At 31.9% G+C, this 23,438-nt stretch overlaps 1 protein-coding gene and 1 long non-coding RNA gene across 3 annotated transcripts in view; one reads left to right on the top strand and one right to left on the bottom strand.

Moving 5' to 3' along the window:
- LOC127717917 (putative ankyrin repeat protein RF_0381) overlaps positions 1–23,438 on the bottom strand; it is a 183,437-nt gene that overhangs the window by 132,150 nt on the left and 27,849 nt on the right. The window contains exons 2-3 of the mRNA XM_052223783.1: positions 21,636–21,681; positions 19,088–19,174 (exon numbers count right to left, since the gene is read on the bottom strand). Of these exons, the coding sequence (XP_052079743.1) occupies positions 19,088–19,174; positions 21,636–21,671 (123 nt within the window). The 5' untranslated portion in view covers positions 21,672–21,681. The remainder of the gene's footprint in view (positions 1–19,087; positions 19,175–21,635; positions 21,682–23,438) is intronic.
- On the top strand, positions 6,181–12,083 carry LOC127717918 (uncharacterized). 2 transcript variants are annotated; one of them, XR_007989469.1, is made up of 5 exons: positions 6,181–6,511; positions 8,125–8,196; positions 10,514–10,682; positions 11,153–11,248; positions 11,663–12,083. It is a non-coding gene; the product is annotated as an uncharacterized LOC127717918 (long non-coding RNA). The 2 variants fall into 2 exon arrangements; XR_007989470.1 differs by lacking the exon at positions 6,181–6,511 and adding an exon at positions 7,520–7,541.

Genomic DNA, 23,438 nt, shown 5'->3' on the forward strand with positions numbered 1-23,438 from the left:
TCATGATTATCCAAGTTATTCACAGCCTACAACTTGTGTGATCTTTCTAACAAATTACAAGTTTGCAATTTATTCAATGGACAATTTGCTTCTTGTCCAGATTAATCCCACCATCATTTCATAGTACTGTAGAATGCTGTAGGCAATTTTCATTTTTTCCAAACACAATTTACACCAAATTATGAATTCACCCACTCATATATATGCACTGCCAACTACCAATTCAATTAATTGACATCTTTATTTCCATTTCCTATGCATCAAAAGTGCATCTTTATCATTTGTACACGGTTCATTTTCTAGCTGGGATTCAAATTCACACCAATCAGAATTCTACAAAAAAAAACAAAAAACAAACATATATTGCAAGTGAACTTGTAACTTTAGTTTATTGTGTATGAAAATATATTGGGAAAACTTGCATTCATAATTTGCTTAATACATGTAGCAACAAGAAAAAACATAAATTTTTAGCTTTACTTTGTTCAAGCACTACCGAGGAGAAAAAAGTGTTTCGCAATGCAAATATTAACCCAAATAAAAGAAGAATGTTTCTGAGGGCACGGATGCCCCTGCTCTTAAAGCTTTGCAATTTTCCAAATCAAAAAGGGGCAGAACTCTTGAACGATAAATGACTCACTACCCAAATTTGAATTCTGTCTGTGAGTGTTTGTTTTTAGCATTGTGTATGAGTTTCATAAAATTTGGAGGAAGAAAACATAAAAACTCAGACTCTCCCTGTAATCAACCTCTCCTACTTTTTAAAGTTGCCTTAAAAGATTGTGCCTTTCGTTCTAAATTCATGATTTCTGAAGTGTCTGCTATTACTGTAAGGTTACTCTCTAATTGAGGCTTACACCATCTCTTTTTTTTATTGATTAATCTGGCGAGGGTCTGGATAAGGGTCCTTCATTTCTGTATTATTTAATTTTTTAGATCATTTCACTTTATTATATTTTTTTTTTTATATTTCAGCACACCATTTTTCACTTTTTTTTTTTTTTTTTTTTTTTTGGCACTTTATTCTGTGCATTTTGCCCATTCTCTTTTCTGTAAACTACATCAAGACCATCTTCCATCAGGTGATTTCTATTTTAATTTACAGTTTTTTACATCTTAAAATTGACCTTTTGTCTAATGTTATATAGTTAATAAATTACTTAAAGAATATTCCTTGTTCTGCTGTGGACTTTGTAAAGTGCTAGAATAAATAAAATTGTCCTTTTATATATATATATATATATATATATATAAAAGTCTAAATTGAAAACAACGTTCAAACCTATGATTGCGTTGGATAAAAACCGCAATTTTTATACGTGTGCATGTAAAACAAATTTCGTGGTAGAGGGGTCTAAATACAGCACAAACAACAATTTCCAAAAGACCAAAAAAAGTGAAAAAGTCTATTTTAACAAAACGCATTTGACTAACAGGTCGAACAACTGATGTTCTTAAACCCTGCTGACTTCCATTGGCGATTGCCAAATAAATTGGTCACCAGATCTAACAAAACGGATCTTAATATTAATTTAATACCAAACAGAAAACAACAAACTTGTGGTAAAGATGGTATACCACAAACATGAGGTGCAAAAATTTGTACACCATATCCGGATTTCGACAATTTATGTCTCTTCAGTTATGTTAGGGATCAAAACGGTATTTGGAAGGCCATATAATTTACCTCAATTTAGGAAAGACTCTTGAATTTTAAAGAGTCGAAATAGGATGAACGGATCATATAAACCCGAAGGAAAATATAATACAAGCCCAAACGAAAAAATATATAAAAGTCTAAATTGAAAACAACGTTCAAACCTATGATTGCGTTGGATAAAAACCGCAATTTTTATACGTGTGCATGTAAAACAAATTTCGTGGTAGAGGGGTCTAAATACAGCACAAACAACAATTTCCAAAAGACCAAAAAAAGTGAAAAAGTCTATTTTAACAAAACGCATTTGACTAACAGGTCGAACAACTGGTGTTCTTAAACCCTGCTGACAGCCATTGGCGATTGCCAAATAAATTGATCACCAGATCTAACAAAATGGATCTTAATATTAATTTAATACCAAACAGAAAACAATAAACTTGTGGTAAAGATGGTATACCACAAACATGAGGTGCAAAAATTTGTACACCATATCCGGATTTCGACAATTTATGTCTCTTCAGTGATGTTAGGGATCAAAACGGTATTTGGAAGGCCATATAATTTACCTCAATTTAGGAAGGACTCTTGAACTTTAAAGAGTCGAAATAGGATGAACGGATCATATAAACCCGAAGGAAAATATAATACAAGCCCAAACGAAAAAATATATAAAAGTCTAAATTGAAAACAACGTTCAAACCTATGATTGCGTTGGATAAAAACCGCAATTTTTATACGTGTGCATGTAAAACAAATTTCGTGGTAGAGGGGTCTAAATACAGCACAAACAACAATTTCCAAAAGACCAAAAAAAGTGAAAAAGTCTATTTTAACAAAACGCATTTGACTAACAGGTCGAACAACTGATGTTCTTAAACCCTGCTGACTGCCATTGGCGATTGCCAAATAAATTGATCACCAGATCTAACAAAATGGATCTTAATATTAATTTAATACCAAACAGAAAACAATAAACTTGTGGTAAAGATGGTATACCACAAACATGAGGTGCAAAAATTTGTACACCATATCCGGATTTCGACAATTTATGTCTCTTCAGTGATGTTAGGGATCAAAACGGTATTTGGAAGGCCATATAATTTACCTCAATTTAGGAAAGACTCTTGAATTTTAAAGAGTCGAAATAGGATAAACGGATCATATAAACCCGAAGGAAAATATAATACAAGCCCAAACGAAAAAATATATAAAAGTCTAAATTGAAAACAACGTTCAAACCTATGATTGCGTTGGATAAAAACCGCAATTTTTATACGTGTGCATGTAAAACAAATTTCGTGGTAGAGGGGTCTAAATACAGCACAAACAACAATTTCCAAAAGACCAAAAAAAGTGAAAAAGTCTATTTTAACAAAACGCATTTGACTAACAGGTCGAACAACTGGTGTTCTTAAACCCTGCTGACAGCCATTGGCGATTGCCAAATAAATTGATCACCAGATCTAACAAAATGGATCTTAATATTAATTTAATACCAAACAGAAAACAATAAACTTGTGGTAAAGATGGTATACCACAAACATGAGGTGCAAAAATTTGTACACCATATCCGGATTTCGACAATTTATGTCTCTTCAGTGATGTTAGGGATCAAAACGGTATTTGGAAGGCCATATAATTTACCTCAATTTAGGAAGGACTCTTGAACTTTAAAGAGTCGAAATAGGATGAACGGATCATATAAACCCGAAGGAAAATATAATACAAGCCCAAACGAAAAAATATATAAAAGTCTAAATTGAAAACAACGTTCAAACCTATGATTGCGTTGGATAAAAACCGCAATTTTTATACGTGTGCATGTAAAACAAATTTCGTGGTAGAGGGGTCTAAATACAGCACAAACAACAATTTCCAAAAGACCAAAAAAAGTGAAAAAGTCTATTTTAACAAAACGCATTTGAATAACAGGTCGAACAACTGATGTTCTTAAACCCTGCTGACTGCCATTGGCGATTGCCAAATAAATTGATCACCAGATCTAACAAAATGGATCTTAATATTAATTTAATACCAAACAGAAAACAATAAACTTGTGGTAAAGATGGAATACCACAAACATGAGGTGCAAAAATTTGTACACAATATCCGGATTTCGACAATTTATGTCTCTTCAGTGATGTTAGGGATCAAAACGGTATTTGGAAGGCCATATAATTTACCTCAATTTAGGAAAGACTCTTGAATTTTAAAGAGTCGAAATAGGATGAACGGATCATATAAACCCGAAGGAAAAATATATATATATATATATAAGTCTAAATTGAAAACAACGTTCAAACCTATGATTGCGTTGGATAAAAACCGCAATTTTTATACGTGTGCATGCAAAACAAATTTCGTGGTAGAGGGGCCTAAATACAGCACAAACAACATTTTCCGAAAGACCAAAAAAGTGAAAAAGTATATTTAAACAAAACGCATTTGACTAACAGGTCGAACAACGGATGTTCTTCAACCCTACTGACTGCCATTGGCGATTGCCAAATAAACGGATCACAAGATGTAACAAAATGGATCTTTATTTAATTTATTAATTCAATAATACCAAACAGAAAACAATAAACTTGCGGAAAAGATGGTATACCGCAAACATGAGGTGCAAAAATTTGTACACAATATCCGGATTTCGACAATTTATGTCTCTTCAGTGGCGCAATAGTGCCAGAGACATTTAAAACTTTTTTCAATTTAAAAAAAAAAAATAAAAATTGTGTTCAACAGTAAACTTTCTTAAAAAAAAATCTATATAGCTAAAATAGGGTAAAAAGTGCAATAAAAGGGGGTTTTAGAGCCTATTTTGATCAGGTGTTGTAAAAAAATGCAGCCATTTCTTATATTGTTGATTATATGAATAGAGAGAATGGATTAAGGTTATACAAGAAAAGAAAAAAAATCAGTGGGCAAACTTGACTGTGTTGAAATTAATTGACCCTGAAAAGTTGAGTTGTCCTGTATTTACCTAATCAAATTACCTCCCTTTACGGAGTTCTCTTGTAGAGAAACAAATTAAAAACAGGAGGGAAAATGTAAACAAATGCAGACAACAATGTTATTTTGCGAATTTCTTCATGTTTTATATTCAAGCATAATGTGAAATGGATAAATTTTTCACAGTGATGTTAGCCTACACTTATATATATGGTTAAGTTGGTGTGATTTGCTCATATTTTGAAAATATTGTCAGAACAATGGAACTGTGTCTGTACTAAGTCTAAGACAGTGTATTTTATAGTTTATTTTGCTTACCGTAACTAACTTTTTTAATGTATTTATTTATATAATCTTCGAATAATTGTTATAAAATGTGTAGCATAAAAGATTTCGTAGACAATTGTGACAACTGCAGTGACGACAGGTATTTTTGAAAATGCTTCCATTGGAAAAAGAGACATGTAAAAATTTTTGTCAGAAATTTCTTTACTTAAATCTGACCATACATTGTACGTCACAACTGAGGATCTGTGATATTCATAGAAATATTATCATCGAAACAACTAACAAGAGATATAGAAGGAAAGATTGTGGTGTGCCTTCAGTAAATGTCATTTTGAAATATCATAATACTACAAAAGCAGTGGATCGACATGTTACACCCGAGATGTTTCAAAGAATTGTTACAAAGACAGGCATTTTAATTGCTATTGGAACATGTAAGTAGATACTATTTACCTAATACTATTTTTCTTTAAAAAAGATACAGTGATAAACCTCTTATAAAAAAGAAATCAAATGCAGCTGTCAGGTACCCCCCCCCCCCCCCCCCCCCCCCAAAAAAAAAAACAAACAAAAAAAACCTTAGGGTTAATATTATCTACCATTTGGCTATGAACCTTAAGCTTATTGTTTTTAGCATGTGACAGCCATATGAACTTCTTTAATACCCCCTTTTTAAACTATAAAACATAAAATTATGTGAAGTTCTTTGAATCTTGTTTTTGAGAGACAAAAATTATAACATGAATGCTGTTTCACGTTTCCTTTCCTTTACCAGATTTGTAAGGTTTTGTACATGATAATCACATCATTTCATACTGGTCCTTATGAAATAAAAAATGTTGCAGCAACAATGCTGCAATGTTGCGGCTGCTGATCAGGTTGCCAGAAAATTGATGCCGGATAAGTGCTGAATGACGCTGCTAGCATCATTCTGGCAACAGTGCAGCGCTATTTCCTTTCATGACAAAAAGCGCCACAATGTTGCCATAAAGCACACATATAATTTTCTCATTCTTAATCTACTAAAATGATGCCAGAATAGAGCCAGAACATTGATAATGTCATTGATGATGTCACCAGTGTTTGAGCTTTTTACTGTGGTCATGGTGGTGTGTAAGAAGTGGACCATATGTTGCTTGAGCTTATGATTTTAGTGAAGAATTGGGTGTTCTGTTATTGAGAAGACTTGTATGAAAACTTAGATTAACATGATTAATTAAATGCATTATATAAAAGTTCAATCTCTCATTTAATTAAATCAAGGAAATAGTCTTCTTCCTGATAGACCTGGAGAGCATTTTCAAAAAATCCTAATTAACAGGGACGAACTATCATCTAATGGGGCGAATTGGTACCTTCTGAAACATAAGTCATGGTTTCTCTTCCCTTTCTCAATTTAACCCTTGCTAAAATTTTACAGAGCATGCTGAAAGAAGTTTGGTCAATTATGTCTTTGTAACCCTCTAAAGACGGCTTGAAAGTGCTATTTGTTTGGAAAAAAATGTAGTATAATCACGAATTTAGATTGCTAATCAGACAAAACACAACACCTTTGACTGAAGTGAAGGGGCTCCTGTTGGGATCATGGAAATTATGTTGGTGTTATTGAAGGTATAGATGTTGCATGTTGACAGTTCATGAGTTACACATTTTAACTTTCCTTTTCCTCAATGTGGGAAAATTAAGTACATTACATATAGGAATAACTTCTGAGGACAGAACTTTACTTTCTTTAAAAGAAAAAAGTTATAATAATAACCCTGAGCACACAAAAAAATCATAACGTTAAATAAAGGAGTTAAAACTTTTTCTCGGGTATTCTTATCACTAAACTTGCCTGGTCAGACGTTACTTTACCTTTTTAGTCAATAATTAAAGGAAGCCAGAATTTAAAGGCATTAGTGGCGCAATAGTGCCAGAAAACTAATTTGCATACAAAATAAAAAACAATATCTGCATTGAAGCCACAACATGTTGCGGCAACGAAGCCACAGCATTTTCTGGCACCAGTGCCAGAAAACTAATTTGCATATGAAATACACTAATGCAGCATCATTGCCACAACATGTTGGTGCAATGAAGCCGCAACATAGCCCTAATGTTGTCACAACTACATGTATGCGCCAGAAGGCTTATATTCCGATAAGGGCGCGGACAGCCTTCTTATACTCATGTTTACTTGAGATACATGTATGTTTTAAAATTCATGTTTTTATGTACATACATGTACATGTATATGACCCAACAAAAAAGTATGTGGGTTTACTGTACACCTACCTACCCTAATTTCAGTATATGACCCAACAAAAAAGTATGTGGGTTTACTGTACCCCTACTTACCCTAATTTTTGTCCCCTACCCTAAAGTTTTTTTGACTATTTTTGATTAAGTACTGTTAAAGTCACAATGTTGCTCCCATAGACTCAATGTAAAAAAAAAAAAAAAAATCCCTACCTACCTACCCTTTTTTATTCAGCAAGTGACAGTAAACACACATATTTTTTTGTTTGGCCTAAATAGTTTTGATAGTGATACACAGAATGAGATCAATTGTGTATCTATTTTCTTTTATATTACAGCAATGTGTAGACTGTGTAGAGAAAAACTATTTGGAAATAACAATATTGAGCATGTTGAGGAGGTATGTCTTTTCATATACATGTATAAATATGATTCCCTGTACACATGTATACTCAATAGTCAATAGTGAGTTTATTATGTCATGTATGTATGGGATCCATATTGTAACTACATGTCAAACTGCATATGTACTCAGTTTTACTATGACAAGAATAAGAAGATCTTTCAATTCAGAAATAACATTAAACTTTAAAGTTCCAATTTGGTCTTCATATTCACTAAGCTTTTGCACATTTTATTTGGTAAACTAGTTTCATCATTAAGCATTAGTAAAAAATCTATTAAAATAAAAACCAAGATTTTAATTGATCTAATTTACATGTACACTTAGGGCCAATAGGGGTTAAACTATGCATTCATGCATGCATAATTGAGGGTAAATTAAGGGTAAATTTCTAAATCATTTGTGTATAAAACATACCTCAACTGAACCCTAACCCATTCATATACTACTAAACCCTCTAAGATAGGTTGGTTTTTGCTTCAATATTATCATGTGTATTCCAGAATTCATTATTGTTCCAATTTCAATTAGTACCTTGTTTAAAATATTCTTAAAAAGTTTTTCTTTTCTTTTAATTTAGGAGAACACTATTGAGACAAATACAAAGAACAAGATTACAGAAGCTGAAATACTACCACCTTAAAGAAAGAGGGTAGGTATAACTGTATATAAAATAGTATCATTGCATACACTTTATAAGAAGTCTCATAAACTTGACTTTATAAGATATCTTGTAAAAGTATTTAAGATATCTTGTATAATATCAGATTATTACATGGCATTTTTCATATCGCATGTATTATCAGCCCTAGGTTTAATATCAGCCCAAGAGCCGCATGGCTTGAGGGCTGATATTGGCCGAGGGCTGATAATACATGTGATATGAAAAATGACATGCTATGATCTTTTTATCATATGCTTCAACAATGGAGAAAAATAACAGATTAATATATTGATCTTTTTACGTGGTTCTTAAATAGCAGTTCAAAGAGTGAAATATTATAAGTTACATAGTGTGCTAGTGACCTAATACGGTATATATGGGGTCAGTAAATTCCATATGGGGTGAGAGCAAAGCTTAACTGTGTATGAAATAAGCCCCGCCTCCTTTCTAACCTTATATGGAATATAAAGGGGACGTAACTCCACTACTAACTGTGTATGAAATAAGGCCCGCCTACCTTCTAACCTTATATGGAATATAAAGGGACATAACTCCACTACTAACCGTGTATGAAATAAGCCCCGCCTCCTTACTAACCTAATATGAAATATACACAGTCTCGCCGCGGACGCTTTAAACCAATCATATTCCTAGAAATGTATAGGAGGTAAGATAATCACGGATGTCAGACCCCAAATGTTGTACAATCGATATGAAATCTTTCTATCATATGCCTCAACAATGAAGAAAAAAAACCAGTATGTTATATTTTAATACGGACGATAAAAAAATAATTCAACAATATACATAATAAACACTGTTTGGAAAAGTCAACATTTTTAAAGTAACTTTCTTAATTATGTTAAAAATGCATTTATTTTATCATTTGTTTATTGTTTGTTTTTTTCCATTTTACACAATATACTTTCCAGTATACAAATAATTGTTTTGTACCCTACTTTGTAATGTTTTTCACTGAAAACGTTCCATTGAGGTGTATTTTCCAGAATTTGCCGAGTATTACCAGAATGCCATGATATAACGTTACGGAAAGGCATGTGATAAAAGTCGAAGCATGTGATAAACTTTTCATATCAGACCGCTAAGCACCAATTCGAAAAAATATGGAATATACATAAATGTAATGCTATTATCATATGGTAAAAATCATATGTTATTTAGTCTAAGTATATGATAATATATTTTATATCTTTCATGAGATATCTTATAAAGAAGTTTATAAAGATATCTCATATAACTTTAGAAGATATAAGATTTTCAAGATATCCAATTAGGAGCTTACTGTATTGAATTTGCAGATTTGGAGCCATCAATCATGGATTTGATGGTCGCAAATTGAGTTTACTAGCGACACGTTAGCGGAGCCAGTAAATGGATATTTGCGACCATCAAATCATAGATTGATGGCTCCAAATCTTCAGATTGATATATACCCTGAAAATTACGACTTTATCCAATGAAATTTGACGTACGTACGTTACAACGAATGTTGCATTAGAATGAATGTTATAGGACATCTGATATAATTTATAAGATATCTTATAAAACAATTTTGTAAGATCTCTTATTGTCCCCCACCGGAGGGGACATAGAAATACCGGTGTCCGTCCGTCCGTCCGTCCGTCCAAAATCAGTTTCTGGACCGTAACTTTTGAGCACCTTCATATAATTTTTTCAAACTTAAACAGTTGAATGTTTATTAGGTAAGGAAGATCCGTATTGATTTTGATGTTTATAGGTCAAAGGTCGAGGTCACAGATACTTAATGATGTTGAATTTTCAGCTGACAATCGGTTTCTGGACTGTTACTTTTGAACACCTTCATATTATTTCTTCAAACTTACACAGTTGAATGTTATTAGGTAAGGAAGATCCCTATTGATTTTGATGTTTCTAGTCATTCAAAGGTCAAGGTCACAAGTGCTTTATGGAAATATTATATTTTAGCACCAGTGGGGAACCCCGGAGCCTCCTCTTGTTTAGTTTATAAGATATCTTATTTATTTTATAAGATATCTCATGAATTAGATATAAGATATTTCACTAACTTTATTTGATATCTTATCTTTTTATTCAGACATAGGAGCCCTATAGTAATCAGCTTTCCGTCTGTCCGTCACAAACAGTTTTCACAAAATAAATCAAAAAGGCTATCACAAATCAATGTGAAAGTTTGATGGCTACCTATCAAAAAGCAGGGATATCACTAGTGAGCAATGACTCACAGCACATCTTGTTTTATATTGTGTCTATCAGAATTCATTTAGTATCCAATCTTTTGTAGGCACTTGATAAAGTACCAGGGAAGCGTTACAGGGTGAAGGTTGTTGAAACAATCCTTGATTTAGATGTAACCAAGAATAAAGAAACTATAACCAATATTACAAGTTTTTACAACTTTAGATTTGAGAGCAGTCATTTGAGGATGTGGCAAACATACAATATTGATGAAGGTATTACTTTTATATTCAACATAAAGAAAAAAACAGATTACAAATAACATATAGTTTTAAACATAACACAACCACTGAAAATACAGGGTCTGGCTTGTACACAGGTGGGTAAAAGAAGTCTATAAGTACTCAACCCTCCTCCGAAATCCTGGTTCAGAGGTTATAAGTCTATAAAGACAATTAAAAGCAATACCAATACTAAATTCAATAAGCTCAGCACTTCATCTTAAAACATAAAAAATTAAATCATCTTAATAAAAAGGTTGCATTGAGCCTATTGATAAAAAGACCACAAACTCCTAGACTAAAATGGATGCTATAAAAATTCACGTAATTTTATATCATAACGACATGAAAAATCTATAGAGTTTATGATCTTGAAGTTGGTTATTTTTTTTAAACTTCCATATTGATCAATTTAACAAACAATAAAATGAATACAGGTTCTTTAATTACAATTTTCATTTCAGGAAAGCTTGTGACTTTAAAATCAACAAAGAATTCTGTGCAGTTAAAAGTACTCAATGACTGGACAGAGATGTCTTTTAATGACCTCATTACTGAAGGTAATTTTATAATTATTTCATTTACTAACTGTCATGTACAAAACTTAAGCACACTTGTAAGACAATGAGCATTATTATATTTTGTCACAACAACCGAGAAAACCAACACAAAACTCAAATAAACATTGTTATGCATCATTTAAATTCCCTGCTTGTGGGTTTCAGGATTATGGGTATCGACAGAATCTTATTATAGATAATCAGGCTGTCCATTGTTGAAAGAGAAATTTATACATGTTGTATCGTTGTCCTTTTTAGGTCACCTGGCCCATTTTGAGTCCGTCTGGCATAAACTTTTTCAAAAATCTTCTGATACAACTGGGCCAATTGGAACTGAACTTGGTTAATGTAGTAAATTTGAATTTTTCTATTTTTTTGGGAAACAATTTTTATTTTATTTATCCTCTTTTTTAGGAACAGAACAGGCTTCAAAACAACAGAAGCAGACATTCATTTGTTCTATGGATGGCTGCATTAAAGAGTTCAAGAACCAGATTAGTCTTGATCAACACCTCCTTCAAGGCAGCTGTGAATATAAGCTAGAGGAAGGCCCATTAAAAGATCAGGCAAAAGTTCTATATGCCCAAAAGCTGTCAAATAATGTACATCATTGTCCTGATATGCAAGCAGTCTTACTAGAAAATGCATTTACTACAGACTTGAGTGCCAAAGAAATGTGATGGGCATTGAAAGTGAAAAAGAAAAAGATTTTCTTTAGCATCAAACAGAAAGAATTCATGACGGATTTATTTTATTTATCTTGAAAGGATGCAAGAAGCAGCCATATTGGATTCAACGACATTATATTTTCCCAATAAACAGGCGAAATAGAAAAAAAAAATGCCTACCTTAAACTACTTTTAATAGCTTATATCCAAATTTGAAGCATAAACAAAGCCCCAAAATATACTATATGTTACAGTTTTACACTTGAAGTATTCATATGACGTCATGATGTTGCTATGAAGATTATGTGCCAAAGAAGTCAACAACATTTTGTGGAATTTTTATTTTAAGCAACTATATGTCCAAATAAAAAACAGAAACAATATCTTTATTGACTATTGCATTAGAATGGATATAACTGTATTGTATTTTAAGGTTTGTGGACGTAAATCTAGATTTTACTGTTGCAATTATCCGTTTACCTAGCTCTGCTACAGGTCGCTAGGTAAACTCAATTTGCGACAGTAATAACTACATTTTATGTCCGAAAAGGTTAAAATACAATACAGTTATCTCCTAAATTACCTACACATGATTGCACCAATAGGAGTTTAATATAATGAAACTTGCATGTACTTAGAAGGTGTTTTATTCTCATTTTAAATATTTAAGTCGGACCAGCATTTAACCCACATTGCTTTATAAATAGCAAACTTTGTTGATCTGTATCAGTTAAAAACTAATATGCACAATCAGTTCTTTCTTCCCTCTGTATTCAATTACAAAATTAAATCTTTAAAAATGTAAAGATACATACTTAATTTTAGAAAGAAAAAAAAATTGTAAAATTTTCGAAATTCGGTTACCATAGCAACCATTTTTATTAAATTTCATTAAACAAAACTATTTTTCTGGACTGAAAAATTTAACTGATCAATTTTGTTAAATTGTAAGAAATTTAATGCCATCTTTGTATTGTTTAAATATGGAAATTACTTGGATCATTATTGACTTGTAGAAAAATACAATTTAAAGAATTTGAAAATCTTGTGTTTTTCATTCATTAAAAATATTTTTTGCAATTATTTGCCCATTGATTTTATTTTATATTCTGGAAGACCTATATTGGTTCTTTCTAAATATACCTAACATTTTACTAGGAGATGCTGCCTTCAAGAAAAAAATTCCATTGAATACCCTGTATTTACGCATTTTTCACTGAAATCCAAATTTGCCATTTTAGCATATCTTTACTAGCTGGTAGCAAAATAACTGATAATGGTAAAAGTAAAACATATGTGAATTTCAAACAGCTTGAAGGTCAGTTATATTATATTATTCAGAAAAAAAGGATATGTTACAAATAAATCAAGTACTAAACAGTGCAAAATGTCGTTTTTTCACTTTTTCAAGAGTTAAAATATGACCTTTTATTGCTAAAATCAACCTATGTGGTTTCCATGGCAACCGGAATATTCCGGAACAATTTGTTGCCTGTTATTGCCTTTAGGTATGGTACTGGCTATTATATAAAAGTTTCATCAAAATCTGAGACCATGTGTGCCAGACCCTATTAGAATTTCTTTGGTGGTTACAGAGAATTGCTCTTAATGTCTCTTCAGTGATGTTAGGAATCGAAACGGTATTTGGAAGGCCAATTAATTTGCCTCAATTTAGGATAGACTTTTGAATTCTAAAGAGTCGAAATAGGATGAACGGATCATATAAACCCGAAGGCAAATATAATACAAGCCCAAACGAAAAAATATAAATAAGTCTAAATTGAAAACAACGTTCAAACCTATGATTGCGTTGGATAATACCGCAATTTTTATACGTGTGCATGCAAAACAAATTTCTTGGTAGAGGGGCCTAAATACAGCACAAACAACATTTTCCAAAAGACCAAAAAAGTGAAAAAGTATATTTAAACAAAACGCATTTGACTAACAGGTCGAACAACGAATGTTCTTAAACCCTGCTGACTGCCATTGGCGATTGCCAAATAAACGGATCACAAGATGTAACAAAATGGATCTTTATTTAATTTATTAATTCAATAATACCAAACAGAAAACAATAAACTTGCGGAAAAGATGGTATACCGCAAACATGAGGTGCAAATATTTGTACACCATATCCGGATTTCGACAATTAATGTCTCTTAAGTGATATTAGGAATCGAAACGGTATTTGGAAGGCAATATAATTTACCTCAATTTAGGATAGACTTTTGATATATATATATATATATATATATATAAATTGTAAACTTATTGTCATAGTCCTTATCTTAGACTTTTATACCACACTGTGTCATATCTCAGTCCTCATACATGTAATCAGATGCGTATCCAGATTTCGAAAAAGAGAGGGGGGCTTAAGGCCCCTCAAACTAGGTAATCTATATCAGGAACAGGTAAAAAGTCGCTATAAACCATAAATGTAGCTCCACAAAGGGGTGCACGCACTCTGCCCCCTAAATCTGCCTCTGGTTATAGGAAAATTTTACCTCAAGTGAGCCAACTAAAGTAGCTATCATTTCCTTGTAATATTCAGCAGTAAACCCTGAGTTTCTTTTTACATTTGTATTTTATCTTCTTACTCATAACAGTTGTATTAATGAATGCTTTGCAATTATTATCAACGTTTAAATGTATAAATAAATACCCTTATAATCTTTATAAAACTACATTCCTTTTATAAAATACCAGAATAAAAGTACATCATGTTGCTTCATATTTCTTCCTTTTTAAATCGTTTTGAATATCCCAAAAACACTTGAACATGTTAAAAACAAGGGGGCAGTTATACATTTTTGAAAATCATTGAAGTCATCTGCAATACCCATGACAGTTAGAAATTCACCCCTGCAGGCAATTAACTGTTTTGTTGACATCTGTTTATTACCTACAGTATGTACATTTTAATTTCTGATTATTACAAATACAATGTTGACTCCCTGATTATTACATAAATGCATATTAATCTAGAAAATAATCTAGTTCGTGTCTGTTTGAGAATTAATTTAAAAATAAATTTGCTCCTAAAAAATATTTTTGTACCAATAATACAGGTACAAAATATATAATATATTTACTGAATATGAATAAATGACCATGAAATTTGAAATTAGAATATTCTAATTACAAATTTCATGGTCATATATTCTAATTTCAAATTTCATGGTCATATATTCTAATTTCAAATTTCATGGTCATTTATTCATATTCAGTAAATATATTATATATTTTGTACCTGTATTATGGTACAAAAATATTTTTTAGGAGCAAATTTATTTTTAAATTAATTCTCAAACAGACACGAACTAGATTATTTTCTAGATTAATATGCATTTATTCACCCGAGACCAAAGGACGAGGATGCTAACAGCTATAGGACACTGTACTATAATCAACAATGAGCAGAACCCATTGGGTATAGTGAGAATAAAAGGCCCAGCATGATAAACTCTGAATATTCAAAAGAGAAAACCAATGCCATGATTTATGTTCTAATAAACTTAAATAAAAATAAGGAGATGTGGCATGCCACCTAAAGAAATGTTGTATGATTACCAATGAGACTATAAAAGATCTATACACAAGAGTTCAAATGACAAAAATATAAGCAGTGATAGGTCATTGTTTGGCCTTCAACAATGAGAAACCCATATCAAATGTATAGTCAACTATAAAATTCCTGACATGAAAAATGTAAAACAACCTACATTTTGTAAATGAGAAAAAATGGCCTATAAATCTACATGTATGTCTAGATCTGTTTGTATAAAAGAACCGTCAGTTGTTGATGTTTTAGGTTGCCCTCTTGGGCCCATCTATTTTTTAAACATCTAGATGTCTGGGTTATTTGTCTCGTTGGGTTGATATCTCATTTATATGTATCCTACATCTACTTTTATTCATTAAAAGTTTGGCCCAATCTCAATGATTTAATTATGCTGAAGGTGAAAGGCACAATATTTTTGAAATATCAGAAAACTTGCTATACACATGTATATATTTCAAATAATATGTTAAATAGTGTGTCAAACAATTTGGAATTGATAATACATGTAGATATTTAAGTTGTAAATGAGGAGGAGGAGGATACTTTTATTGTTCAGACAGAAGTGTTTGTTTTGGATCTTACACATTTGAATTTTCAATATTATAAATTGGCATATTGTTATTATCCAAGATTTAATATGCAACATTTTAGCATAGACATATATACATGTCTCTGATTTTTGTTTAATAGCTCCTGCATTATGACATGTATGACTGGGACAGTGTTATAACATGTTAGTACAAAAGGGGACGGTGTTATATGGACCTGTTAAGTTCTTAAATTTTGTAAAATGATATTCGGATTCAGCTTGGAAGGAGGGACGGAAGGTGAGAGTCAGGCAAACGAGAGTCAGGGACGGGACCCTGGCAAGAGGGGCAGTATAACAGGGATAATTCTGGGAAAGCTTTTGACCGATTTTCATCTTGGAGTACGGGGAGGGAAGTGGGGAATATGAAAGTGGGAATCAGCTGGGACCCCCTGTCCACCCCCTCTGATAAAATATCCCCGCTGAGCTGTCCCCGATTATTTGGATGCTGAGGCTAAATTTAATACTATTAATGCTAGAAATGATCACCTGTCCATTTTAGATTATTTTGTTATAAATGTTAAGGACGAAGAACAGGATTTCAATGAAGAGCTGTATAACCAAACCCCCCTTTTTTATGAAAATGTTTGGTCTGGCCATCAGTATCAACATTTAATTATCATTCAAGGAGTTATTTCACCCAACAAACACTCTTGTACACAAGGAATGTACGCAAACATATCAAAACTGTCAAAACGTTTTTAAACAATGTACTTACGTTACTTCAATCAGACGCTGCAAATAATTATCAAATGACAAATGGCACGAAATCATAGCGTGGATAGTTTCGGAAGATATCGGGATTCTACTCCATTCTTACATTTATACGAATGAGCTATTGCCGAATTCGATATACTGTTTTCAATATATATAGTGCGTGACAATATTAGAAGACATTATCATTTTTCATTTGGTTATTGAAAAATATTATAACAGCTGGGACTATTATATTATAAAAAGTTTTCAAAAAACGAAACTCATGTTAACTAAAAAGTGTATCCAATACAGGTGCCAATTATGTCTCTTTATATTAATGTGTTTATTTAATGGTCTTTAATTATTCATCAATTATTTGTTTTTATTTCGATTTACTTGTATTGACTCTCTGCTTACCAAAGGGAAGCAATCCGTATATTATTTTGATACACTGAACACTACTTGACAACAATTCTATCGATGAACTGACATGATCTAAAACGTACTTAACTCTACTGAATTGAATGCAAGGCGTTTTTTCTTAATTACCTGAACCAGTACTGACCGCTCGAGGTAGCCAGTGTACTGAACATGTACTGGACAACTGAAAAAAAGTCTTGACATTTTTCCTTGCTGTAAATTCAGGCATTTAAGAGTTGATCAGTTTAAAATGACCGTTTCAGTAGTGAAAACAGTTACTAGTGCTTCCTATTTTGTTAACACCGAACTACCAAGGTTTTCGTATACGTAGAAAAAAATAATAAAAATGTTCTATGCAGTGCTGTGAGGTGCAGTAATATCAATAGGGTTAGAAAAACACATTACAATGCTAACATCAATTTAAAGATAACAGAAGCTATTAATGTTACCAAAGAAAGTAAAACAACCTAGTGTCACAAAAAATGTACAGTCAACCCAGGATCCAACATCATTAGCACATACAGCACTCGTGTATTTTAATATAATGAAGGATAGATCAGTAAAAAGTAAAACAACAAAAGTACCGAATTCCAAGGAAAATTCAAACCAGAACTCCCTAAACAATTGGCAAAATCAAAAGCTCAAACACATCAATCGAATGAAAAACAACTGTCATATTCCTGACTTGGTACAGACATTTTTTTATGTAGAAAATGGTGGATTAAACCTGGTTTTAAAGCTAGCTAAACCTCTCAGTAACCGATATCATACAATGCATCATTTGTCCTTGAAATTACTGACAATGGTTTATTCGCAGCAGTGGAGAATTTTTAATATTCTGTTCATCTTCACGTTGTATTGCTTTCTGCCATGTTTACAAATTGAGAAATAATTCTTTCATGTCATACTCTATGCTCATTGTCATTGTAGGCACTTTAGTGGTCAATATCTTAATACCGAGCTGAATGTTGACAAACTATAATGCCTACCTATATTAAAATGAGCACAAAGCATATCATGGCAGAATTATATCGATTCTATTTAAATTTGTTAATTTACGAGTCATTATAATTATTATACTGACGGAAACATTGCTTTAAGAAATACATTTGCTTATCAAATTGATGATGATGATGATGATGATGATGATTAAGGAATCATTAGCTTACAGATGTTCAGATTTCGGATATCCATTGATAAGAGACAAATTAAGGTAACAAACGAAAACGGAGGGAAGTAAAACCAAGGAGTAAATCAACAAGACAAAGAAAAAACAAATCACCAGCACCTACCAATAAAATACACCGAAACAGCAATGTGGGAATACCAAATCCTTTCAATATGATGCGAATGTTATTGAGGATTAAATAGTAGCATATAATCTAGACATCTTAGTACAGCAATAGCAGTTATGTTGCCAGTATGACATGGTCATGTTTTAATAAGGTTTAACAAATGCAAATAAAAACCGACGCCTTACTCCAAACAATATCTTATCCACTCAATATCTGTTGCAAAAATATATTTTTGTGTAATGCTTTGCATGATATATAAATATGAATTCCTGGCCTTAACTTGGGACTAACTTGCCAATTTACAGTTTTTCATTACATGAAAGAGGTCTCACAAGTGAAAGGTTTAGCAAGCTATAAAACCAGGTTTTATCCACCATTGTCTACACCAGAAAATGTCTGTACCAAGTCAGGAATATGACAGTTGTTTTCCATTCGTTTGATGTGCTTGAGTTTTTGATTTTGCCATACGATAAGACATTTTTCATTTTGATTTTTCCTTGGAGTTTTGTATTTTTGTTATTTTACTTTTTAAGTTCTTAATAATAAATGAAAGAAAAAAAATCAGCCGAATGAAAAGTGTAATTTTATACTATTCACATAACTCACCCAGTTTTGATTGTTTACATTTGCTCCTCGTTTTAAACACCTCTTTAACGTCTCCATGTGTCCGTATCGAGCGGCATCTAATAAATCCTGCACAAAATTAAAACACTTGTTCATATTATTGTAATGAAGATAACGATCACGAAATACAAAAGCTGAACAGATTGGCATCAAATGTGTGTTTAACTTTTAATCGCGTTCCGAATAAGTAATACTATACAAACTCGTTGTCTTGGGTAAAGAAAAGAGACAATTTGAATAGTTACAAGCAAAGCAATGGGTTTTTTTTACATTTGCACTTTTTTTGGAACGTATGACTGCAGGCAAATGTGAAATTAGCAAACCCATTTTTCTTTTTTCCATTAATTTCTTGAACCTTTTTTACTCTTGCCATCAAGCCGATAACATACAGAAGAGTCAACAATCCGACAAATAGTTTGATAACTGTCTGTTATGAATCCTTTATTCTGTCAACGATTCATTAAAACCATATTCTTATCAATGTAAGCAAATATTTGGATGTTATCTGAAAAACTCCAGATTGTTTTGAACATATATTTATCATTTCTCCACCTACACTTACTCTTACCAAATTGTATAGTGATTGGTTTACTTTTGAATCTTGATATTATAATTTTACATGGAACATGTGGAATTATTCATACCAAAAACGACCGACTTTTCTTCCTTTATGTTAATTCTCTTTTCTTTTCCTTGATGGCGATGATTCGATGACTTCTTATGAAGTGTATATTTCTCATTTTGTTCGATTTGCTGAGTGTTTGCACAGAAGTTTGGAATTTAAAATTAACTTTATACATGTAATATGTACCTTACTTAAACAAAACTAGGAGGGATAGAGATATTGTGTTCATCATTTTAATTAAGATTGATTGTAAAAGTACGATTCCACTTCCATTTAATAAAAAGTGATTTTTATTATTCAACATTTGACATTAATAGTGATTTTAAAGCTAGCAGAATCAGTATAAGTTTATGTCCTTCAAATCAGACGCCTTGGCTTATCGATAACGGTTATGATTATAGGTCATTGCTATTAGGATCATTACGTAATCAAGTACTTATGCAGCCCAGCTTTGCCATTGTTGGTGTTCAGGCGTTCCTGAATAAGGTAAATACAGATCAGCACTTCGGACGCGCTAATTGTGAATACCTTATGTGATTCAACTGTATATTTCTAAAATATTTATACGACACCACTGTGTCTACCCAATGTATTCCATTAGGCTGGTGATATGGAAGTGGTCAAGGCCAGGCCGCTGTCAGTTTGTTTTCGACCTATAAGTTTGAATGTCCCTTTGGTATCTTTTGCATCTATCTCGTAATTGCCATACACGTTATTGTCGCGAGAGAGGATACTATAACCGCTTCTAGACGTGTTAGGCTATTTTTGGAATTAGGTTTTTGTCTATTAATGTATACCTAAAAGCTAGTTCATTCATATTTGGATAAAATTTTACATTTTGACTGATGTATTTATTTTATACCTTTCATAACTTATCTGTTGGTAAATGGAGACATGACTAAAACAGTAAGATCCAAAAAGACTCATGCAGTGTTAATCTTAGGTTGATATTTTAAGGTTAACTTTAATTATTTGGATCATTACGTAATCAAATCTGTACACAGCCCTGCTTTGCCATTGTTAGTGTTCAAGTGTTCCTGAATAAGGTAAATAAAGATTATCACTTTGGACGCACTAATTGTGAATACTTATTGTGCTTCTCTTAAGATTTCTAGAAATAGTAATATGCCACCACTATGTCTACTAAGTTTATTCCAATAGTCTAATTGTATTTTACAACTAAGGGCATCACTTAGTAGATTGTACAATTTGTGTATATAAATTATTGACGTACTTATTAACACTTAAGGTGGCTCGGGAGTCTTCCACCATTTTGGATTTTGAAATAGCAGATAACGTTGGTCTAGATATTTGATGAAATGTGCAAATTTTGAGAGTAGTATGTAATTTATATGTACGACTTTTGATGTAAATATAGAAAATTGTGTGTTTTATCATAATTGCGGCTGTAATTTCTAAAAAATACCTTATTTGTGTTTGATTAATTTTTTTGCAACTTTGCCAAATAAGGGGAGATAACCCAGATAAAGTTATTTTTATAAAAGAAAGTGTTGTGAATTTACCTATTTTAATCTGTAGCAAGAAAACAAGTTCGGTTACCCCGTTTTTTCTTTTTCTTATCTGAAAGCATGTTATAAGAGCTATCTTCTCACATTTTATCTTAAAATTCTATCATGTAGTTTTCTTTTTATCACACACAATTTAATTTTCCATGCATAATCTATGTAAAATCTGACAATTTTTCACAAACTGTAGCGTGAAAAAAAGTCCGGTGACCCATACTTTTTATTATATTTTTGAAAAAAGCATGATAAAAACTTCATTATGACAAATTATTAAAAAATTCTATCAATTTTAATTAAGACGCCCTAGCCACCTTAAGATACAGAAAACTGTTTAACAATAACTAATTTGTCAGTTCTTAACACTAGTTATTTGTTTTACCTCGCCAAGCTGTCTACTGTTTTTTTCCAAGCTCATTGTAAAATTTCTGAAAAGAGAGACGACATCGATTTATAGTAAAAATTCATATGATTAACATTTTACTTTCCACGATTTCACCCATAGAATAGAAATTAATAAATGAAATCAATTGAGACCAACAAATTTAAAATATTGCGCTAAAATAAGAAATTATGATGTTTATTATCAAAAAGTACAAAACAAAAGGCATATACATGTTTCTTAGTCAATGATCATTACACAACACCAACTTAAGTTGATAGAAATGTTTTTTGTTCTATAAGTAATCAGTTATGTTTGAATGACATGTTCAGATATATGTCATGTTCTTTAAACCTCATTATAATTTATTAAGATGTTATACTCTCACATTTTAGTTGATCCTTTTTTAAGAAACTGTATGCTGGTTATACATGCTAGAGATTAAGTAGAATATACACATTCAGTCGAAAAGGAATCGACATCCCTTAATTCAAACAGAACAAATTTGTCGAAGGACCATTTCGTATTACATGCAGTGTTAGACATGCAAATCATGAGTTTGTGTTTTTACAAAGAGATTGGAAAATGTCATCGATACTTAAAGCCTCCTCAACATGACATTTTCAAACTCGCTACAGCTTATTCAATCGTGGTTTCCTCTTACATGACATACGAAATAGTTATAAATAACAACAGATATTTAATGGAAAATTGTGCAAAATTGGTTAATTAGACAAAGTTTAGTTCAACACAATTTGAATGAGTTTTTGATAGCCGTTATATGTTGAGAGGGAACTATTCCTGATGATTTTACGTCAATAAGCTGTATAACCCCCCTTTTTTCTCGAATGTAATTAAAGTTCAGTATAACAAATTAGCCTTTCAGAAAGCTCAATTGACAGACAACCCTCACGTTATGAAGTAGTTAGACTTATTAGGGCTTTTGTATTCCCTTAAACTCTTGCATTGTTGCTTCAAAATCATAAACTGAACAAACAACATTGGAGCTAATCAATTATTTGTGGACTTGATTAGTTTCATTCTTATCAAGCAACTACTGACCTTCTGAGGTCTACAGACTCTTTGCCGTGTAAATGATAAAATATAGTCATTAATCCGATGGATAAAATTACTGTATATTCTCCAGGTATTACGGAAACTTTACAATCTTACTCATTGTAAAAAATTACACAATTGATGAACTGTTAACTAACCATACACATAATTTTTACCAAGGCCAGGACAGAATTGGTTAGAAATTTTTAGACAGTCGAAATTATGAATTTCCATATAAGTTGTTATTAAAACATGTTGTATCATTGCAATTGTACTAGCTACATCATCGGCATGAGTAAAGAATCAAAACATAGGGCAATTTGAAATGAGAATCAATCACAGCTTCTCCAATCAACATCAAAATCTAAAGACATGACTTATTGAGAACCTTACAATACACCACTTCAAATAGAATGGTTAAAACAGGCTTTACAGAAAAGGTGACGAAACCATTATGAACTTTTGGATTAATGTAGAAATAAATGTACGGCCTTGAAGGAAATAAAATAAGATTGTTGTAAAGAGTTTTTAAATTATAATTACTGCATTGTAATTTTTGGAAGGACAGCAGTGCAGGGGAAGAGAGCATTGTGATATCAGGAAATTTCAAATTTGCCGTTCAAATTGAGAATTGCATATATGTGAACAATGTTCATACGGGACTTTTAATTTATAATTTCAACATGTTCACTTCGGTTAGTTGCTTTAAAGGTGGCCAAGAAGATAAATATAGATCAAAAGCACATA

This window comes from Mytilus californianus, unplaced genomic scaffold (assembly GCF_021869535.1).
Source record: "Mytilus californianus isolate M0D057914Y unplaced genomic scaffold, xbMytCali1.0.p SCAF_10, whole genome shotgun sequence".
NCBI lineage: Eukaryota > Metazoa > Mollusca > Bivalvia > Mytilida > Mytilidae > Mytilus > Mytilus californianus.